This window comes from Protopterus annectens, chromosome 5.part0 (assembly GCF_019279795.1).
Source record: "Protopterus annectens isolate FY-2018-M chromosome 5.part0, PAN1.0, whole genome shotgun sequence".
NCBI classification, from domain to species: Eukaryota; Metazoa; Chordata; order Ceratodontiformes; family Protopteridae; genus Protopterus; species Protopterus annectens.
In genome coordinates, this window is record NC_056735.1 from 303,862,084 (window position 1) to 303,881,923 (window position 19,840).

General features: G+C 38.2%; 1 protein-coding gene across 1 annotated transcript in view; it reads left to right on the forward strand.

Annotated features, from left to right (window-relative positions):
• PHEX (phosphate regulating endopeptidase homolog X-linked) overlaps positions 1–19,840 on the forward strand; it is a 1,091,028-nt gene that overhangs the window by 93,990 nt on the left and 977,198 nt on the right. The window contains exon 3 of the mRNA XM_044072288.1: positions 3,553–3,714. Coding sequence (XP_043928223.1) covers positions 3,553–3,714 — 162 coding nt within the window. The remainder of the gene's footprint in view (positions 1–3,552; positions 3,715–19,840) is intronic.

A 19,840-nucleotide genomic window follows, 5' to 3' on the forward strand; every position in this document is an offset into this window, starting at 1 on the left:
GTACATTTTAAAGGTTTGTTTTCTTTTTACATAACTTTTTCATCCAATTATGACTTAAACAGAAATTATGAATAAGAAAGAAATTCAGTGCTGCTGCTCAGTTTTAGTTTTCCTAACATCCTTTCGACAGACCTTTCCTGACCAGAACAGCACAGTGATCACCAATTAGGAAATAACTCAAGGTCGTGCTCCTAGACGCATTAGAGCATTTTCCCAACCTTTTAATCCAGCTGCGGCCTGAACAAAAATCATGAGTAAGAGAAGCATCTCACTCTTATCTTTTTTTCCAGGAAGATATAAGTTGTGTCCAAGGCTTAATGTTCAAAGCTGGCAAAATAGTAGCTCACAATAAACTATTGTGAGGGTACATAGATCCTATCTGGGAATATGCCTGCCTCTCTAAACCCCCCCCCCCAACAAAAGACAGTTACTGCCTATGCATCACTCTGGGGTTAGACTGGGATGAAAGCAGAGGGTCAAAGTGCCACAATCATGCATTTCAAGTAACTGATGACATACATGCATAACATGTTTCATCACTCCTAACCTCTAAATCCCAACCCCCAAATTGCAGCTACCTTTATACATACCTGATGAGTGATTGTGAGGACAGTGAACAAAAAATAATGATTACAGTAATTTATTCTACTTTGTTGCTCATAGACAGTACAGTGCCCTTAAACAAGCTATAGTAACCTTTTTTGTACGCCTCTGACGTCTGTAAGAAAAGTAAAGGAAACAATAACAACACTGTCTCCACCCCAGACACAAGCTACAATGACCTCCTGTGCAAATCTCTAAGGTTTGACTGTAATGCAAATTAAAGAAATAATAACCACACAATCCCCCCAGATACACATACACACCCACATAACCTACAGCAGCTTTCTGTACACACACAGCTGAGCTGGGCTGGTTTTAGAATGGGTGTGGCTGAGCACAGAGACCATTATCAGCTTTATTCTAACAACAAGGTCATATCCCAGCCCTGTTCAGGTTAAAGAGCATAATCAGAAAATTAATACACTTTTTCTCTGAAGAACAACAGCTTTTGTGGGGCACACACACAGTCAAGGATGATTATCCATTTATAGAGTCTGGGGAGTGGGGGCCACCAAACTCCTAGAAGATCTAAGTGTCTGAATGTTCGCTGTTATAATGTATGCCTTACTTCTGAAATATAATTACTTGTTAGCTGCATTTTTTACTGATACCCAGAAGAATCATGTATGTGTCCTGGCATTACTGGGTGTGTGCACAGATAAAACTTGGTGATATTTTTTTAAACACACATACTCATAAACCAAAGCAATACTAGTTGTGTACTTATTTCAGCAAATAGCAATACATTGTGCAACACAGATACTGCCATACCAGATCAGTAACTGTTTAACAGTTATCAAATAGCAGCAGGGGTAAGACAGTTTTATTTACCTCATTGAGGAGTACTGCATACCTGTCACTGTCCCTGATTTCACAAACCTTCCCTGATTTTGTCTGATAATTTTTCCCTGTCTTTTATGAAAAGTTTGATTTGCTGGTAAATCATTCAGGATTACAGAAAGTCAGTAAATCCAGATGTCAGAGATTATACTTCATATTATCCAAAACAATCATGCTGATGCAAAAGATGTTATTCTATCAACTTTTTAAGTGAATTAGAGTAATATTTAAAACATGTTCCTGATTATGAGCGTTTATTCTGCTATTATTTTTTTGCATTGTGTAGATTTCTTTAGCAAAGCAGTTGAGAATTATGGTATCTGGTGTTCCGCCAGTATTTACAAAACTCACTGAAAGACAGAACCATTCCTGAAGACTGGGAGCATCAGCTCTTCTTGGAATCCGTGGTGTACACTGAGATCAGTCACTCAGAGCTGCTGATCTCTGGGGCTTACCTTACTCATGTTCAGTATCAGCTTTATCCTAACTGGGTCATATCACAACCCTGTTTAGATAAAAGGCTGTAATCAGAAAATTAATACTTTCTTTTCTCTTCATTTTCCCCAACCAGCATCAGCTTTTGTGGGGCCTCCAAACAGTCAAAGATGATTGAGGGGGGCTCCCTACAGCCACGGATATTGCAGGTACCTAAAGCTGGCTATATTGTTAGTTTTAGTGAACAGAATGGTCACCAGCAGGGTTTAACTAAGTGCTATGTAAGTGGTAGAATATTTAATGAAATTGTGAAGCCTGTTTCTTACTTGCTAAAATGCTGCTACTACAACCAGAGATATGTTTGAATTTTAAAGGAGATATAAATAAGAGTTATTATTACCCACCTGGTTTATTAAGTATACAAGATTGTTGTACTAGCTTTTGTAGGTTTGACAGACATGTTAAAAATATCAAAATAAGATAACTTGCTGTGGTTGGTTGCCCCCAGGCTATGCGGACAACATTGTTACACAACGCAATGTGGCTAGTTATATATTTGACATGTAAGGCAAGAAGAAGGTGACATATATTTTTCTGTGTATAGCAGACCATGCCTTGGCAGCATGGACATAAGACTTTGGGTTACTTGGCACTGAAGGAAAGCATTGCACAACAGTTTACTGACATTTAAATGACTGAATAGAAAAAAAGCATCATTTGCTGTTTAATAAAAGGTTGCATGGTGACATGCCTTGTTTTTGTTTCTTCTTCCTTTGATCCTTTGATTATTGCTTGCAAATGCATTTGATTTATTTGCAGACTTTTGAGAATTGTTTATTTTTGCCCCATTCTTTATGGTTGTGGTAAGACTGATGTGTGGTCTTTTTAAATCACTATGCTCTCCTAGGTGCCAAATAAATAAAATAACAATAGTAAGTAAATGTTCCTGTTAACTGTTCTTCTGCAGCATGGCTGACCGTGAAAGCTTAGCTAGTAGTGCATGAAAGTAATATATTACAGAATAGTATATAAGGACATGACTTTTAAATTTGCAACCCTGTGTATGATGTTCTAAAAGAATTTGCTGTCGAATAATATAGAAATAACATTATTTTGTGCTGCCAGCCAGAACATACGTGGAAACAAACTACATGTTCTTTACTATTCCTTTTAAACTGTGCTTAGTCTTTCAAAGAATGTACACACACACACACACACACACACACACACACACACACACACACACACACACACACACACACACACACACACACACACACACACACACACACACACACACACACACACACACACACACACACATGCATATGCACACGCATGCACCCACACACACACACACACACACACACACACACACACACACACACACACACACACATGCATATGCACATGTATGCACCCACGCACACACAAACACACACACATGTACACAGACTGAGACATACACATGCTTGTACACGCACATGTGCAGACACATATACAGGAGCATTAAACAAAGGTTAAATGACTCACAATTGCAAGCAATTTAACAATTATAACTGTTAACCATTTATACACCTTCCTTATTTAATTCTCATGATTGTTACTGTGGAAGTATCTTGGACTTTACTTAAATATACATGAAATAAATTGTGAATTTATTATTTATTACAGCTGGAGCTGTCTTGAGCAAACTTGATCAAAGTGTGGATCCCTGTGACAACTTTTTCAGCTTTGCCTGTGGAGGATGGATTAAGGAGAATCCGATTCCCGAAGATGCATCCAGCTATGGAATTTACTCTTGGTTGAGGAAGAATGTCGACATTAAGCTAAAAGGTAAATATGGCTTTTTGTGATCATTTCCCAGACATGTAGGAGTTCTGTGCCCCCTAAACATCAAACATCTATGTTCAGAACGGGATGTGGAATATGAGTTGTGTAATTGGTAGGTTTGGTCAGTATGAGGTTTGAAGACTATAAATTTGTGACGGCAGTATACTATAAATGCACGGCTAAAGTTTCTTCCTTCCTGGAGGGCAGTTATTCTACACAGAGGGCATACTCAGCTAAACAACAGGAAATAGCTTAAGGAAGGCACAAAGATTGGAAATGTGTAGGAGTGACAATTTTCTCATTCTGGCTTCTTTTATGTTGCACTGCCTAACATAGCAATAATGAAAGGAAATGGCACAGAAAGAGTGACAAAATTATGATGATTAGTGTGTCAGAAATGGTTAACCACAGTTTAATTAGAAAGTGGTATGGGCATGTGTGTAGTAATAAGTGCATCTCTACTTACCCCTTACCTTTTGCAGCAGAAATTACATATCACCTTGATTATATATGACAAGTTTGCAGGAAAAAAACTGAAATGCAACAGCAGTTTTAGATATGTGTATGGATTAACATTAAACAATATATGTTTTTGGCACTGAAAATATTTCTGCTGTGCAAACTTTATATTACAGCAGCAAAACATGCTGTGCTTTCCATGACTGCTTGTTTGCTAGCAGGTATTGAATTTCCACTTGCTGGAATAACTGGCTGTATTTTGTCTAGCAGTGTAGTACAGAGTGTTATGGCAATGGTCTGTTGTTTGCTAGCAGCTATTGAATTTCCACTGCTGGAATAACTGACTGCATTTTTGTCTAGCAGTGTAGTACAGAGTATTATGGCAATGGTCTGTTGTTTGCTAGAAGCTATTGGATTTCCACTTGCTGGAATAACTGGCTGTATTTGGTCTAGCAGTGTTGTACAGAGTATTATGGCAATAGTCTGTTGTTTGATAGCAGCTATTGAATTTCCACTTGCTGGAATCACTGGCTGTATTTTGTTTGTAGTGTAGTACAGAGTATTATGGCAATGGTCTGTTGTTTGCTAGCAGCTATTGAATTTCCACTTGCTGGAATCACTGACTGTATTTTGTCTAGCAGTGTTGTACAGAGTATTATGGCAATGGTCTGTTGTTTGCTAGCAGCTATTGAATTTCCACTTGCTGGAATCACTGACTGTATTTTGTCTAGCAGTGTTGTACAGAGTGTTATGGCAATGGTCTGTTGTTTGCTAGCAGCTATTAAATTTCCACTTTCTGGAATCACTAGCTGTATTTTGTCTAACAGTGTTGTACAGAGTATTATGGCAATGGTCGGTTGTTTGCTAGCAGCTATTGAATTTCCACTTGCTGGAATTACTGGCTGCATTTTTTCTAGCAGTGTTGTACAGTGTATTATGGCAGTTGTCTGTTGTTTGCTAGCAACTATTGAATTTCCACTTGCTGGAATCACTGGCTATATTTTGTCTAGCAGTGTAGTACAGGCTATTATGGCAGTAGTCTGTTGTTTGCTAGCAGCTATTGAATTTCCACTTGCTGGAATCACTGGCTGTATTTTGTCTAGCAGTGTTGCACAGAATATTATGGCAATGGTCTGTTGTTTGCTAGCAGCTATTGAATTTCCACCTGCTGGAATCACTGGCTATATTTTGTCTAGCAGTGTAGTACAGAGTATTATGGCAATGGTCTGTTGTTTGCTAGCAGCTATTGAATTTCCATTTGCTGGAATCACTGTCTGTATTTTGTCTAGCAGTGTTGTACAGAGTATTATGGCAATGGTCTGTTGTTTGCTAGCAGCTATTGAATTTCCACTGCTGGAATAACTGACTGCATTTTGTCTAGCCGTGTAGTACAGAGTATTATGGCAAGGGTCTGTTTTTTGCTACCAGCTATTGAATTTCCACTTGCTGGAATCACTGACTGTATTTGGTCTAGCAGTGTTGTACAGAGTGTTATGGCAATGGTCTGTTGTTTGCTAGCAGCTATTGAATTTCTGCTTGCTGGAATAACTGGCTGTATTTTGTCTAGCAGTGTTGTACAGAGTATTATGGCAATGGTCTGTTGTTTGCTAGCAGCTATTGAATTTCCACCTGCTGGAATCACTGGCTGTATTTTGTCTAGCAGTGTTGTGCGGAGTAGTATGGCAATGGTCTGTTGTTTGCTAGTAGCTAATGAATTTCCACTTGCTAGAATTACTGGCTGTATTTTGTCTAGCAGTGTTGCACAGAGTGTTATGGCAATGGTATGTTGTTTGCTAGCAGCTATTGAATTTCCACCTGCTGGAATCACTGGCTATATTTTGTCTAGCAGTGTAGTACAGAGTATTATGGCAATGGTCTGTTGTTTGCTAGCAGCTATTGAATTTCCATTTGCTGGAATCACTGTCTGTATTTTGTCTAGCAGTGTTGTACAGAGTATTATGGCAATGGTCTGTTGTTTGCTAGCAGCTATTGAATTTCCACTGCTGGAATAACTGACTGCATTTTGTCTAGCCGTGTAGTGCGGAGTAGTATGGCAAGGGTTTGTTGTTTGCTACCAGCTATTGAATTTCCACTTGCTGGAATCACTGGCTGTATTTTGTCTAGCAGTGTTGTACAGAGTATTATGGCAATGGTCTGCTGTTTGCTAGCAGCTATTGAATTTCCACTTGCTGGAATAACTGGCTGTATTTTGTCTAGCAGTGTAGTACAGAGTATTATAGCAATGGTCTTTTGTTTGCTAGCAGGTATTGAGTTTCCACTTGCTGGAATAACTGGCTGTATTTTGTCTAGCAGTGTAATACAGAGTATTCTGGCAATGATGAGTTGTTTGCTAGCAGCTATTGAATTTCCACTTGCTGGAATCACTGGCTGCATTTTGTCTAGCAGTGTTGTTGTTTGCTAGCCGCTATTGAATTTCCACTTGCTGCTGGATGGCTGTGCTTTTTCTTCTAGGTACATAGTACAGAGTATAATGGCAATGGTCTGTTGTTTGCTAGCAGCTATTGAATTTCCACTTGCTGGAATCACTGGCTGCATTTTGTCTAGCAGTGTTGTACAGAGTATCATGGCAATAGTCTTTTGATGAGCTCAGTCCCATAATCCTGGCTTTGATTCTATCAGAGTTTACACTTCTAAAATGTACCTTTCTAGGTAAGTTACTTAAACAAGATGATGTTTCTGAGTTACCCTGTGAATAACATACCTGAGCATGGTAACCTTAGCTAGTTGATAAATAAAATAAATAAAAAAAACTGTTAACACCCAACTCCCTGTGTGTATCACTCCCCGCAACACTGTTATATGAGCCAGAGAAGTGCAAGATTGTCTGTGAACACAAGACTGCAAATGTTAAGATGATGTGGAGGAGTAATATATTATTTGACATTCAGGCAGATGGCATGTCCCTAGATATTGAGGTAAACAGCCACTATTGTTGGTCTTGTATACATATTTATTTATAGTTGTTATTTGGCTGCTCTAGTTCTTTTTCTGACACACATAAGCCCATTGTGAAAAAGTCTTAGTACAGTTTCTTGATTTAGCTTTAAACAATTTTGATTATTATTTTCTGTACCTTCTGGAGGAGGTCTTTTTCCTTTTTGTCCCCAGAAATGGACATACTGGTCTATTAGGAACATGGCCATTGTCTTGTAGAAAAGTAGGAAGCCATCTCCCTTTCTCAAGAAAAGGCTCTTTGCAATGAATGCTACTGCCCAGTGATGAGGTGGGGCTATCATCAGGATTTAATCATGCTTCTAGATGTCCAGATCAGTGCTGCCATCTGTATCTCAGTCTACTAAAATGCAGCAGAATGAATGTAAGACAGCTGTGCAAAGGTGGTTGGTAAAGATACCAGGATGTAGTGCACAATTTTTTTACTGTCTTGAGTTTAGACTAATTCCCCAAGTGCATGTTTAGTTGTTGAAAACAGCATGTCTTCCTACAGTGACACTCTGCTGTCATTAATGTCTGAAACTGCTCATTGTTAGATGCTATTAGCAAAAAAATATTCAGTGTAATACATAGACCATTTCTAAGGTTGAATTCCACAGTTTTGGAAAGGAGATAGTCAGAAATGAGCATTGCAGAACTCCATTTCTGATGTAAAGTGTGACAAGTAGGATTTTTTTTCATCAAGATATACTGCCAAGACCATTGATAAAAGTCTTTAACTCATTTGACACCAGTGATGTCAGTTCCAGTGGTTTCCATATGCTATTAAGATGAACATAATTGAAGGGCTTCAGTACTACATTTATATGAGACTGTGCTTAGACAGGGTAATCAAAGGAAGGATCTGGTTTCTTACTCAATGGCCAGTAGATTAAAGGCCATTTATTTAGGACTGAATGACTTAACACAGCTTCACTGACTGAAGTATATAATGGAGATTGTTATGGAAGATGGACTGTTTCTGTGTTAGAAGGCAAATACGTATTACGGTCCCTGAACTGCACAATTGTACTTCACTGTTTTGTAGTCTTAAGGGCACTATAGAGTAATAGTGACAATGTCGAATTATTTATTCTCATTACTTTGCTGTAATGCATCTCACTGTTTTGTAGTCTTGAGGGCACTATAGAGTAATAGTGATAATATTCACTACTTTGCTGTAAAGCACATCACTGTTTTGCAGCTAATATTGAACTATCAATTCATATTTAAAAATAAATGTAAAAAGGGAAATGCAAAACAGTAAAGGTTAAAGTTATTAAATAATTACTGGCATTAAAGTTACAGGTTTCTTGTGCTTCAGAGAATATATATCACTTATTCCTTGGCTTACTCCATTAGCACTATAAGTGAACAATTTTAATATCTAAAAAATTACCCCAGAATGTGGGCATTTATCACTGGTCATTTTTATCCTTGTCTATGATATAAGAGAAAAGTTTTTGACTTGCAGCACTAGTGTTTTGAAGTATGACAGCTCTGGTGTATACAGCACGGGTAACACAAGTCAGAATGTGTCTTTGTAAAAGTGATCTGTTTAAGTGTTCTGCTTTTGTTTTGCATGTGTTGCAATAGCAAACTTACTGCAGTGTAACTATTATGTTTGTTTTCTTTGGTGGAATTATTTATTTCCTAGCTGAATTTGCCAAGACAGTTTCTTTTGGAATTCTGAAACTTATTTTTCTGTGAAACTCCTCCACTAGCTAGACTTCATGCAATCAATAATGCCCAACAAAGGGATCTATATCATAACATCGAAGTTGCACAACTTCGAATGTTATAATATTGAACCCAAAACCACAAAAGCTAAAAACCCCGAAGACTGAGAACAGCAATTTTTTCCCTGGGAAAAAAATCGCTGTTCCAGCACAAAACACGAAACACACAAACACTAAAAACTATGACTAATGTGGGGGGGCGAAGCCCCCCACACCCCCAACATGGGGAGCTGTGCCCCCCACACCTCCCACTTAAATATACCAACTCCGAGATCGCACCACAGTGGAGGAAATAGCGAAGCCATGGAAACGGCCCACCAAATTCTTTCCCTTCGCTGTTGTCAGTCTTCGAGGTTTTGGGTTTGATATTATAACATTTGAAGTTCTGAAACTTCGATATTATGATATAGACCCCAACAACTCACACAGTGGTGGGCCTCTACACCCCTGGAAGGGCAATATTTACACAATAACACATTTTTGAGGGCGTTATTGCATTTAGAGAATGGGCTATCAGTGCAGGTCGCCCATTCTCTAAGTTAACAGAGCTAGAGTAGTGCTGGACATATTGAAACATGGCAGGCTTTTTTAAGAGACTTGCCCATATTTTTTCCTGGGTTTCAACTGTGACAGGATAAAAACAATGTAAATGCATTCACATTTAGTTTTGTAATATGATCAGTATTGCACTGGGTGTTTTACTATTTCACATGGTGCAACTTTACAAGGAGTTACCATTAAGTTTGTGCAATGGTCAAATAAGTTGCATCTGTGTGACGTACTGCTGGTAGCCTCATGTGTGTTGCAGTTCATTTCTCAAAATGGCACTAATAGTGTGTTTTATTTCTGTGGAAATAATTTCCATTTTTTTGTTTTATTTTCAGGTATCTAGGCCAAGATATGGTGTTAATTGTGCTATGTACATATTTCAGCTGTTCAGAATATAGGTTCATAGGTTCATAGGTGGGTACTAGGCTATCTGCCCGAAGGCATTTATAAGCCTAGCCAGAATGTGTTGGCTTTCACTGTCCCCTTAGATTAGTTCCCTGTGCCTCTGTCCAGCAGAGCCACTGAAGTGATCCCCGAGGTATGTCTCCGAATGGGTTTTGTTAAATGCATGCATGTGCATTTGGAACTTTAACACAATACGTTTGCATACCTCATACATGACTCTTATGTGAACATCAGATGATATCTCTGTGATCTACTCCTGGCACTATCATCATTCCACCTGCTATCACCCTCCAAATAGTTTCAGGAATAAGCTTCTGTTCCCTTGTAAACTTCACCACATACCTCTCACACAGTTATGTACATTTTCTTCGGAAGTTAAAAAAAAATTCATATTACATACAGAAGAATTGAAACAATGCACCAAATTTTACTCTTTTGCCCAAGAAAAACTGTATTTGTATGTGTGGGTGTGGGTGTGCACAAAAAGTGGGAAGCAGGCTTCTGTGAAGATCACTACAGAGCTCATTCTTAATTTAATATTCATAACTAATTTTCAAACAGTTCTATACTATTCACTAACTTGCTCCTTTACATTCCAGACAAAAAAACTTTATACATACTGCCACACAAAACATTAACAAAAACAACAGTGCACAGCTTTGAACCTACAATGATAACAGTAAGTACAACCACAAAATGGAAGTGATGCAGTTACTGGTTAAAAAATATGTATATATTCATTTAGTGATCAGCATTAAAATAAATTCATTATATCGTAGCAGAAACTATATTATTTGTGATTTCCCCTATGTTTTTCACTGTGGTATGGAGGAGGCCACACAGACTCATCAACATCAAAATTAGTAGCACATGAACTTCCTGCTAAACTAAAGTAAGGGTCACCCCTGTAAGGATTTAGAATTCCAACATTAGAAGTTAAACCAATAACTTGGACAGCACTATTATGACTAGAAAGCCATCCCTGGTCCTTGGAACTGCTTTTATGCACTAAAGTGACAGCTTCAGTGGAATGTCTTATATGACATCAAAGGTTAGAGGACATTCCACAGAGAATTACATGGAGGTGGAGCATCGCACAATGAAAAACTAACAGAAGAAAGTAAAAATGATTATAAATCATGACATGATTATGACAAAACCACAGAAGGAGACATTACAAAAATAAAACAACCATGAAGGTAAAAAATAGTAAAAATTACTTGAAGAGTTTAGTACTGAAGTTAGTATTTAGTTATTCAAAAAGCTTTTCTCATTTTTACTGACTGAGGGGAATTTGAAGTCAAGTAACATTATGTACCTTAAATATGAATGCCCTTATAAGTAGGACGTAAGCTGTAATGTTCCTTAGTTCACACTGATACCTTGGTGTACTGTTTATTGTTGTTTGTATGTTTCTGGAAATCATACATTTAAGAAAACAATACTGGTTAGGTAAAGCACATTCTAAATATATGTGTAGTGTTACCATGCCAAGAAGCAATTTAATATAACATTGGTGAGAGGTAAGAAAATGGGTAACTAAAAGTAGATCAATAATAAAATACCATGTCCTAAACTATGATCATCCTTTCATCAACTACTGTATTAGAGGATGAATTGGTTGCAGTGGTGTTATGTGTGAAAATGATTGTCCTCAGTGTGAAGACAAATAGGTGACTGATGCACCAATAGACCAAAGTGGCTTGAGTTCTACTCATTCAACAAAACTTTAGACATTAAAGTTAAAGAGTTGTTCTTCTGAAAAACTATATGAAGGCACATCCTCTTATTCTATTGACTTTCTAGATGAAAACTTTTAATAAAGTCCACAATAACATCTTGTCACATTGTTTCTTAGCCTTGGGATTTGCAACCTTTTTGAAAACATAACTAAGAATACAGTACTGGTAAGGTAAAGCACAATACGTACAGCATCATGCCAAGACATAACTGTGTGTGTGTGTGTATGTGTGTGTGTGTGTGTGTGTGTGTGTGTGTGTGTGTGTGTGTGTGTGTGTGTGTGTGTGTGTGTGTGTGTGTGTGTGTGTGTTGTGCACAGAAGTTCCATTTATTGGTTGTTGCTGGAAGAACAGGATTAGATTTGTGTTAATGGTCAGAGACAAAGCCAGTCATATTCATTAGGAGTTAATTTGTTAGGTAATTAATTATTTTATTTTTAAGGAGGGATGTTAATTGACTGATTCCTCCTAAAATGATGCTTATGGATTCATAGTTTCCTTAAAATAATTTTGGTCCCCTTTGTGAAGATGGACTATTTCATTCCTATATCAGATCTTGGTTATTTTACCCATGGCACTAATCAAACTAATGAAGTGAGCTAGGAGAAGGCACAGGATGGTAAGAAGCTTTTTGCAATACTTTGGGTGGTAAATTATCCAATCATTAGGGTTTACTGACTCTGAGGTAGTCCAGATATTTTTAAATAGAAGAGTGAAGGTACAGAATAGGTTATATGTGATTTGTTGGTTTATAAATTTCTCCATCTCCAGAGGGCCCTTTCTGGCCTTCAGTGGTTGAAAGATGGTGCAACATTATCAAGATGGTGCAACATTATCTATCTCTTTAAGAGGAGCTGAGGGTCCACTATTATTAAAGAAAGCTGAGTCATGTGTCCACAATGATTATGATGTAGCCGAAGTTACACAACTGTGTGATATTGTGAGAGCACTATGATCTAAAGGTGGCCTGAACGTGTAATCTGTTTACTTAAGTATTTATTTGTTAACTGGATGAGTACAGGAACTTCTTCAGCTATAACTCCGGCCAATCGGTAAATACAGTTATAATGAAAAAGTAGGTTTACATAAAAGAAAACAACAACTGGAGAGTTCTAAAAACAAAACGTGTTTATATAAAAAATTAATTGTAATTAGGACTTGACATAAACAGATCAGTGGTAAATATTTACAATAGTGAATTGCTTGCTAAATGAGAAAGTAATCTTTACAAATGCAATATGAACTGATGAATGAATGGTATAGAGCATAAATGTGCCCAGGGAAAACTATATATGGTAGATGTTTAAGTTATCTGAAGCAAATAAATAAATAATCTATTTTTGTAATTGTTGCTTACTTTTCTTTTTAAACATCAATAGTTTTAACTGCAGTTAGTTCACTCTCTGCTTACAGCTCTTAAAATTTGGACTACATAATCCTTCTGGGATTCATCAACAGCTGCTCAGGCTTTAAAACATCTGTAAAGTTTGTTGTTCATCTGTCCCATGAAATTTAGTTAAATGTAAAATAATCCACCATAATTAGGATGTTGACAGAAGAAGGGTTTACAGAAGGTACCCTGAACCGTTTACTAAAAGAGATCAAATAACAAAGGGATGCGATCCCCTAAAGATATAACTAAACCAGAGTGGTCTGACTATCTAAATATGTTAAACATTTTGCTATAGCTTTTCTTAAAATTATAATCACAGAAATGTGTAGTAAAGAGCTATATTGAAGCAGATCCACAGAAACAGTATTGTTGCAATATTGTATAACCCTGCAGTTTTTTAATTTCTCCGATCTTCTGGTGACTTTGGACATATTATTAAATGGAACAATGCTTCTTGGTTACTTCTACTATCCGATTGGCAGAGTGGGTCTTACCAATTTAACAAAGACTAAATCAAAGGACAGAATTTCTGTCTTACAAATAGTTTTAGTTGATGTTGAAGTACACTGATTAAGCTAAATATTAAAACAAACTGAAAGCATGCTATATATTGATTTATACTCACAGCATCTATTAGAAAGATATTTCCATAAACTGGTTGAATGTATCTATTCTGACTCATTTTAGTCATGGGCATATAATTCCACTTAAAGGCTTCATATTGTAGTAGTGAAAGAATGCAAAAGTAACCTTGATAGCTAAGTTTCTATAGAATGTCTAAGACATGGGTTGTGCTTACTGAAATGCAAAATAGGCATGCTTGACAAGTGTGCATTTGACTGACAAGTATTATGTTTGTCATACAGTCGATAAAACTTTGTTTCTGGGCTTGCTGTTCAGAATTCAGCATTGTTATTTCCTGTTTATTATATTTCACACATTTTAGAAAGCTCTAATATTCTGAAGAATATTTTTCAGACTTTTTAAAGAGCAGAGTCATGGAATGTTGCTTGGAAGTGGATATGAGATGCATTAGTCTGCTTTATGGAGCTAAGATCTCATTGATAAATCTGTACCTTGGTGTTGTTATTCAGTACATACATCAATATGCAGCCAAATATGCCATTTCCTTAGTGTCTACATGATAATTTGATTTCAGAATATAATAATCAAACTGTTTAACATTGAGACACAATTTGATGGATAAATTAATGCATCCTTTGTGCACCTGTGGTGTGTACTGTATTTACCAGACTTAGTCCATTATTAATGCTTTGCAAAAACAGTAGAACATATTTAATATGGCACACTTTCAATATTGCAGCTTAAGAGATCATCAAGCATCATCCAGAAAAAAAAACATTCTTATTTAATTTAAGTTGTCTTGGCATCCTGACAATCCCAGCTTATTTGCTTGAATTCATTTAAAAGGGCCAGTTCATTTTGTGAGGGTAGCACAGGCTTTCAGCTGGGTCTGCCGATGGAGTAGGACTGAATGGGTGACAGAAAACATAACATTTACAGATCCGGAAAAAGGCAGTAACTACACTCCTGCTGAATTCATTGTGACTAATGTCAGTCACCATTAAATTGGCAGTGTTGACTCAATGCTCTGGTTTGAAACCACGATGGCTATCACCAAGAAAGTTATTGCTGGATAATTAGTAAAGTATTTGCTTGTGATCAGCTTTTCCAGGTAATTCTGTTAGTATTTGCTAAAGGCAGCAGAGGCACCTATTTTCAAACAGGAATACTGTGTCTGTTCTCAATCATGTGGCTCAGTATTTTCTGTTGTGCTTTGGCTGATAGTAGTGTAACTGGATAACCAAGTTTTGGGCTTCTAATTTCAGTTAGTATTTGGGCAGGCTGTCTATTACTTGGATATCATAAGGATTTAACACAGCTCCACAGAGTTTGGTGACTAGCCACTGATCTGCTGTATTCATTTGTGCAATCCAAGGCTTCCAAGCCTTTCTGCTAACCACAAGTGCAAGTTTTCACTGTATTTTGCACATTTAAACTGTATTTTTATATATTGCTGATTCTGAACTGTTATTGCTGATTTGTTGCTCTGTGCTGTAGCACAGACTAGACCTCCTGAATCTAGTTCTGTTTGTATAATTGAGCACTATACCAGGATGTCTTTTGTTGTAGAGAGACCTCCCCCCTGCATCATTGTGGCTGGGGTGTGCAGTTAAGACTTATCTAATTGAAGGTTGAAGGCTGCTGCAGCAGGGCTCAGTTTTGAGCTTTATAATTGGTTAAATTGTTTAAAAAGGTTTGCTCACTGTTGCTACATAAGCCCTGTGTTTTGGTGGGTTTGTACTTGTTTTAACACAGCTCCACAGAGTTTGATGACCAGCCACTGCTCTGCTGTATTCATCTGTGTGCACCACTGGGGGGGGGGGGGTAACCATTGGTGGTTATAGACGCAAACATTTTGGAAGATACATTTTCCCTTAGAAGCTGCCGTGATCCAGCTGAAAAGTCCTCAATTTGTTCTTAGCTGCTCAGAGAGCACATCAGCTGTACTTTTGCCCCTTAAATAGTTCCCAAACCACCCAATCTCCAATTGTCTCATGCTATTTAGAGAGCCCTCATTATTATAGAACCCTATTGAGCACCATATTAGTATAGACCTCATTTAGAGCACCCATGCATACCATACCCCTCCATTCCTCCCCCACTGTTAAAACTGAATGTTACCTAGCATTATGGATAGTCGGTTTCCCTCCATTTCTCCTACCAGCCTGATTGAAATGGGTATCATGAGGCAGTGTAGCAACTGCCATATGTACGCTGATGACCCTCGACTCCTAAATCACCCAAGTACAATTTGAAAGAGACAAAGCTACACTAACAATCTGGGAGCCTTGCTTTCTCATGCACAGAACAGTAACGCTGAGCAAGCTGTCAGCTCACATACTACACCTCCTACACAAACCATGCATTCAACACATAAACTATAGTACACAGACGTAATACAGTACCTACAGTACTCAGTACACTAACACAAGCACCACTGTTTCACCAAATAAGCCCCTAAGGCAAAGCGCATCTAAATCAAATTTTTTAGTCAAAGGTGACTGCACTGTGAGACACATAGATGTCCCACTCACCAGGGTGGACAAGGAGAAGGTTACAGTCAGGTGCCTATCAGGTGCCAGGATCCATCAGATTACAGATGCACTCAAGTCTCTCAACAACAAGTATCGTTATTACTCCATCATAGTTCATGTTGGTGTGAATGACTTTAGATGTACCTCACTGGACTACATGAAGGGAGACATGATTGAGCTTTCTGAATATGTCTCCCAAGCAGGTATGTCCCTAGCTCTGAGCAGCATTCTACCCTCACCTAAGATGATACCACAGTATAAACAAAAAATGATTGACTTCAACAATTGGCTTAGTTTCTGGTGTCATTCTAAGGGGATCCAGTTTCGGTCAGCCTGGGATGACATGGTAGATAAACCATGCTGCTTTGCCAGAGATGGTTTTCACCTGTCACCGCTAGGCTTTTGGGTACTGTCTAAGGCACTTGCCTCCTCTGTAGTGCCTTTTTTAGGCAAGGTCTCAAAAACAAAATGTCTGACGTGAAAATATCCCTCACAAATAAACCGAAAAACACACCACCAGGGTTTCCGGACTCCACACAGTTTTATTTAACACAAATTGATAAGTGCTTTCATCAATCTAAGCTGACTTCATTAGAACAATTACATTTCTGACAAAAACATATTTTGCTGCTTGACTTCATTCCCAATATCTATGATCAGTGATTTTAAAGCAATGAATTTTGCATGAAGGCCTTCAGTTAAGTTTTCATTCTCTTCTTCTTTACAGTGATAGTTGCTTAAAGACTGATCATGAGACATGCTGGCCTTGGAGAAGGAACAACTACGAATACACACACAGGGAGTGGTTATAGGGTTATAGTGTACAGACTATTTATAGAAGACTTATATCTCATCCAAACCTAATGGAAATGCTGCACATCCACAAGTCAAATGGGACATGAGTCACATGCTCCAGGGACCTTAACCTCAGTTGAGACATAAATAGGACCTGCTGGAGAGACAGGTTTATCTCTCAGAGGTTGCCACTCCTCTGGAATAGACTACCAATCCACATCAAACAGAGCCCCTCTTTGACTCTGTTTAAGAGTAGTCTGGATGACTGGATGGGAAACCGTAAATATCTGCTAGAGATTTCACCTATGACCCTCCTAGATATGGCAGTCATTGCTAATTAAGACCTCAAGTTTAGGCAACATCCTCCCTCTAGTATTATATTGGGTACATACAGCTAGACTTGTAAAGACCTTTGGGTCAATAGCCTAGTAGCTTCCTATGAACCTATGAACCCATTTAATGGTTTTAGATGTCTGCATATTTTAATAATTTTATTAGGGGTTATTGTACAGAGATGTCATTGCTCTGAGGGGGTAATCACTACACCTTAGTTGGGTATAGCTGGTTGGGTGCAGGGAGAGTTGGCTTGTCTGAACCGAGCTGAACAGAGGTGGGATACCAGACACAACTCTGAGCTGAGATACCAGATGATTAGAGGCTTCTGAACTTCCTAAAAAACATAAGTTGCCCGTTTTTTTTTTATCATACTATTTACTGCACTTTTTATTGTGTTCTGCTTATTTAATACTGTATTTTAATACTGTAAACTAAACTGCACAGTTTGTACTGTATTTTTCTGCCTTACTGTGCCTGTTAAATCATATTTTGTTGCTGATTTCACTGTTTGCAAAGTTTTTTTGCTATTTTCACTGATTGCAAAGTAACTGTTGCTACTTTTCACTGTTTGCAAAGCATCTGTTCTGTTTGTTCTGTTTTCCTGCCAGGCAGTGTTTTAAATAACTAATTTGTTTGCTGTTTAAATATTTTTTAGTGTTTCCTTGCTGCTTTTCTGTTGTTTAAAACATTTTTAGTGTTTCACTGCTGTTTTTCTGCTTTAAAAATTTTTTTTAGTGTTTCCTGCTTAAATTAGTGTAGCTAGTAGCTGTAGCATAGTCCAGATACAGGTTTGCTGCATTTGGATCTGCTTGTAGTGGCTGTTGTATTCTGAGCACATTTTCCAAGCCATCTTTGATTGGAAGGGGCCCTTCTGCACCCTTGTGAGAGAAGTGTGCTGACTGGAACCTGTTTGGTGAAAGATAATTGGTCTAGGGCTTGGAGTAAACACCCTCATTGGTTCTTTTGAGTTTTTTTAAAGTTTAAGTTTTTAGCCTCTGGTATTTAAGTCCCGCATTTGAGCTGGTTCTGCTTGTTTGTGCACTGTGCAGCATTGCTCATTGCCATGCAATTGGTTAACATAGCTGGACAGAAAATTTCGAAAAATTTTCCCTTAGATACAACTGTAGTACATTAATGTGGTCCTCATCTTTAGTACATTTCTGGTCTAAGAAGTATTGCTAGTGAGCTGTGGCCTATTAAACTACCAACCAAAAACCCTGTCAGAAATACCCATCTACAGAGAACCTCCTAGATCAGCTCTGAAAGTACCCCCTTTTTGATAATAGTTCTTCAAACCTAGCATTATGGACAGCTGGACTACCCATGTTTCTCCTGACAGCCTTGTTGACTTGGGTCTCCTGAGGCAGTGTAGCAACTACCTCATGTACACTGACAACCCACTACTAATACCTCTCTCTAGTACAGAGTGCGAGAGATGTATCTACACCAAGAATCTTGATTCTCTGCTCTCTAGCACTCAAAACCATAACACTGAAGAGGTTGTCAACTCACCCACCACTACTCATGCACATAGTAAAACTACTCATACACATACTACACATCCAATTCATAAATCAGCATATGCGGAGGTTCGCTCAAAAAACTTACTGAAACATCAGAGACCTCCAAAACACAAGACTGCTACAACCAACACTGTTCCCACAGCACCCAAGATACATAGCAACACCAGTGTCTCACCTACCAAGCCCTTAAGGTGTAACACTCATAAACCAAATTTTGTTGTCATTGCAGACTCCATAGTGAGATACATGGATGTCCCATGCACCAGGTTAGATAAGGAGAAAATCATGGTCAGCCACCTGTCTGGTGCCAGGATTTGTCAGATCACACATGCACTCAGGCTTCTCAGCAACAACTACCATTATGACTATCATAGCTCATGTTGGAGTGAACAACCTGAGACATACATCACTGGACTATATGAAGTGAGACATGATTGAGTTCTCTGAGTATGTGTCCCAGGCAGGTATGTCCCTAGCCTTGAGCAACATATTACCCTCACCTGGAATGATGACAAAGTATAAACAAAAATTGATAGATTTCAATAATTGGCTTAGTTTTTGGTGTAATAAAAAGGGGATGCAGTTTTGGTCAGCCTGGGGTGACATGGTTGACAAACCTCTCTGCTTTGCCAGAGATGGTTTGCACCTGGCACCACTAGGCTTTCAGCTGTTGGCAAAGGCTCTTGCCTCTCCCATAGTGCCTTTTTTAGGCAAGGTCTCAAAAATAAAATTGTTGACATGAAAATTGCTAATGTAACAAAGTAAGCGTTATGCTGCTAAACGCTAGGAGCTTAAACCAAAAACTGCACACCCTGGAAGCACTCCTATCACTGGAGGACATAGATGTCTGTACTGGAGGACATAGATGTCTGTACAATCACAGAAACCTGGTTCAAGGCCTCAGAGAGTACCCTGGCCTTGCAAGGCTACAATGCCTTCTACACCTTCAGACCACAAAACAAATGTACAAAAACCAAAGGAGGTGGTGTTTCCATCTATATTAGAGATAAATTCACCTCCTGACTAGTTAGATAGGACAACTCCATGGAGTTACTCCAAGTTCAGATTACTGAGCATAAGACCCCCATTCAAGTCATAGCTAGTTATAGATCCTCCTACA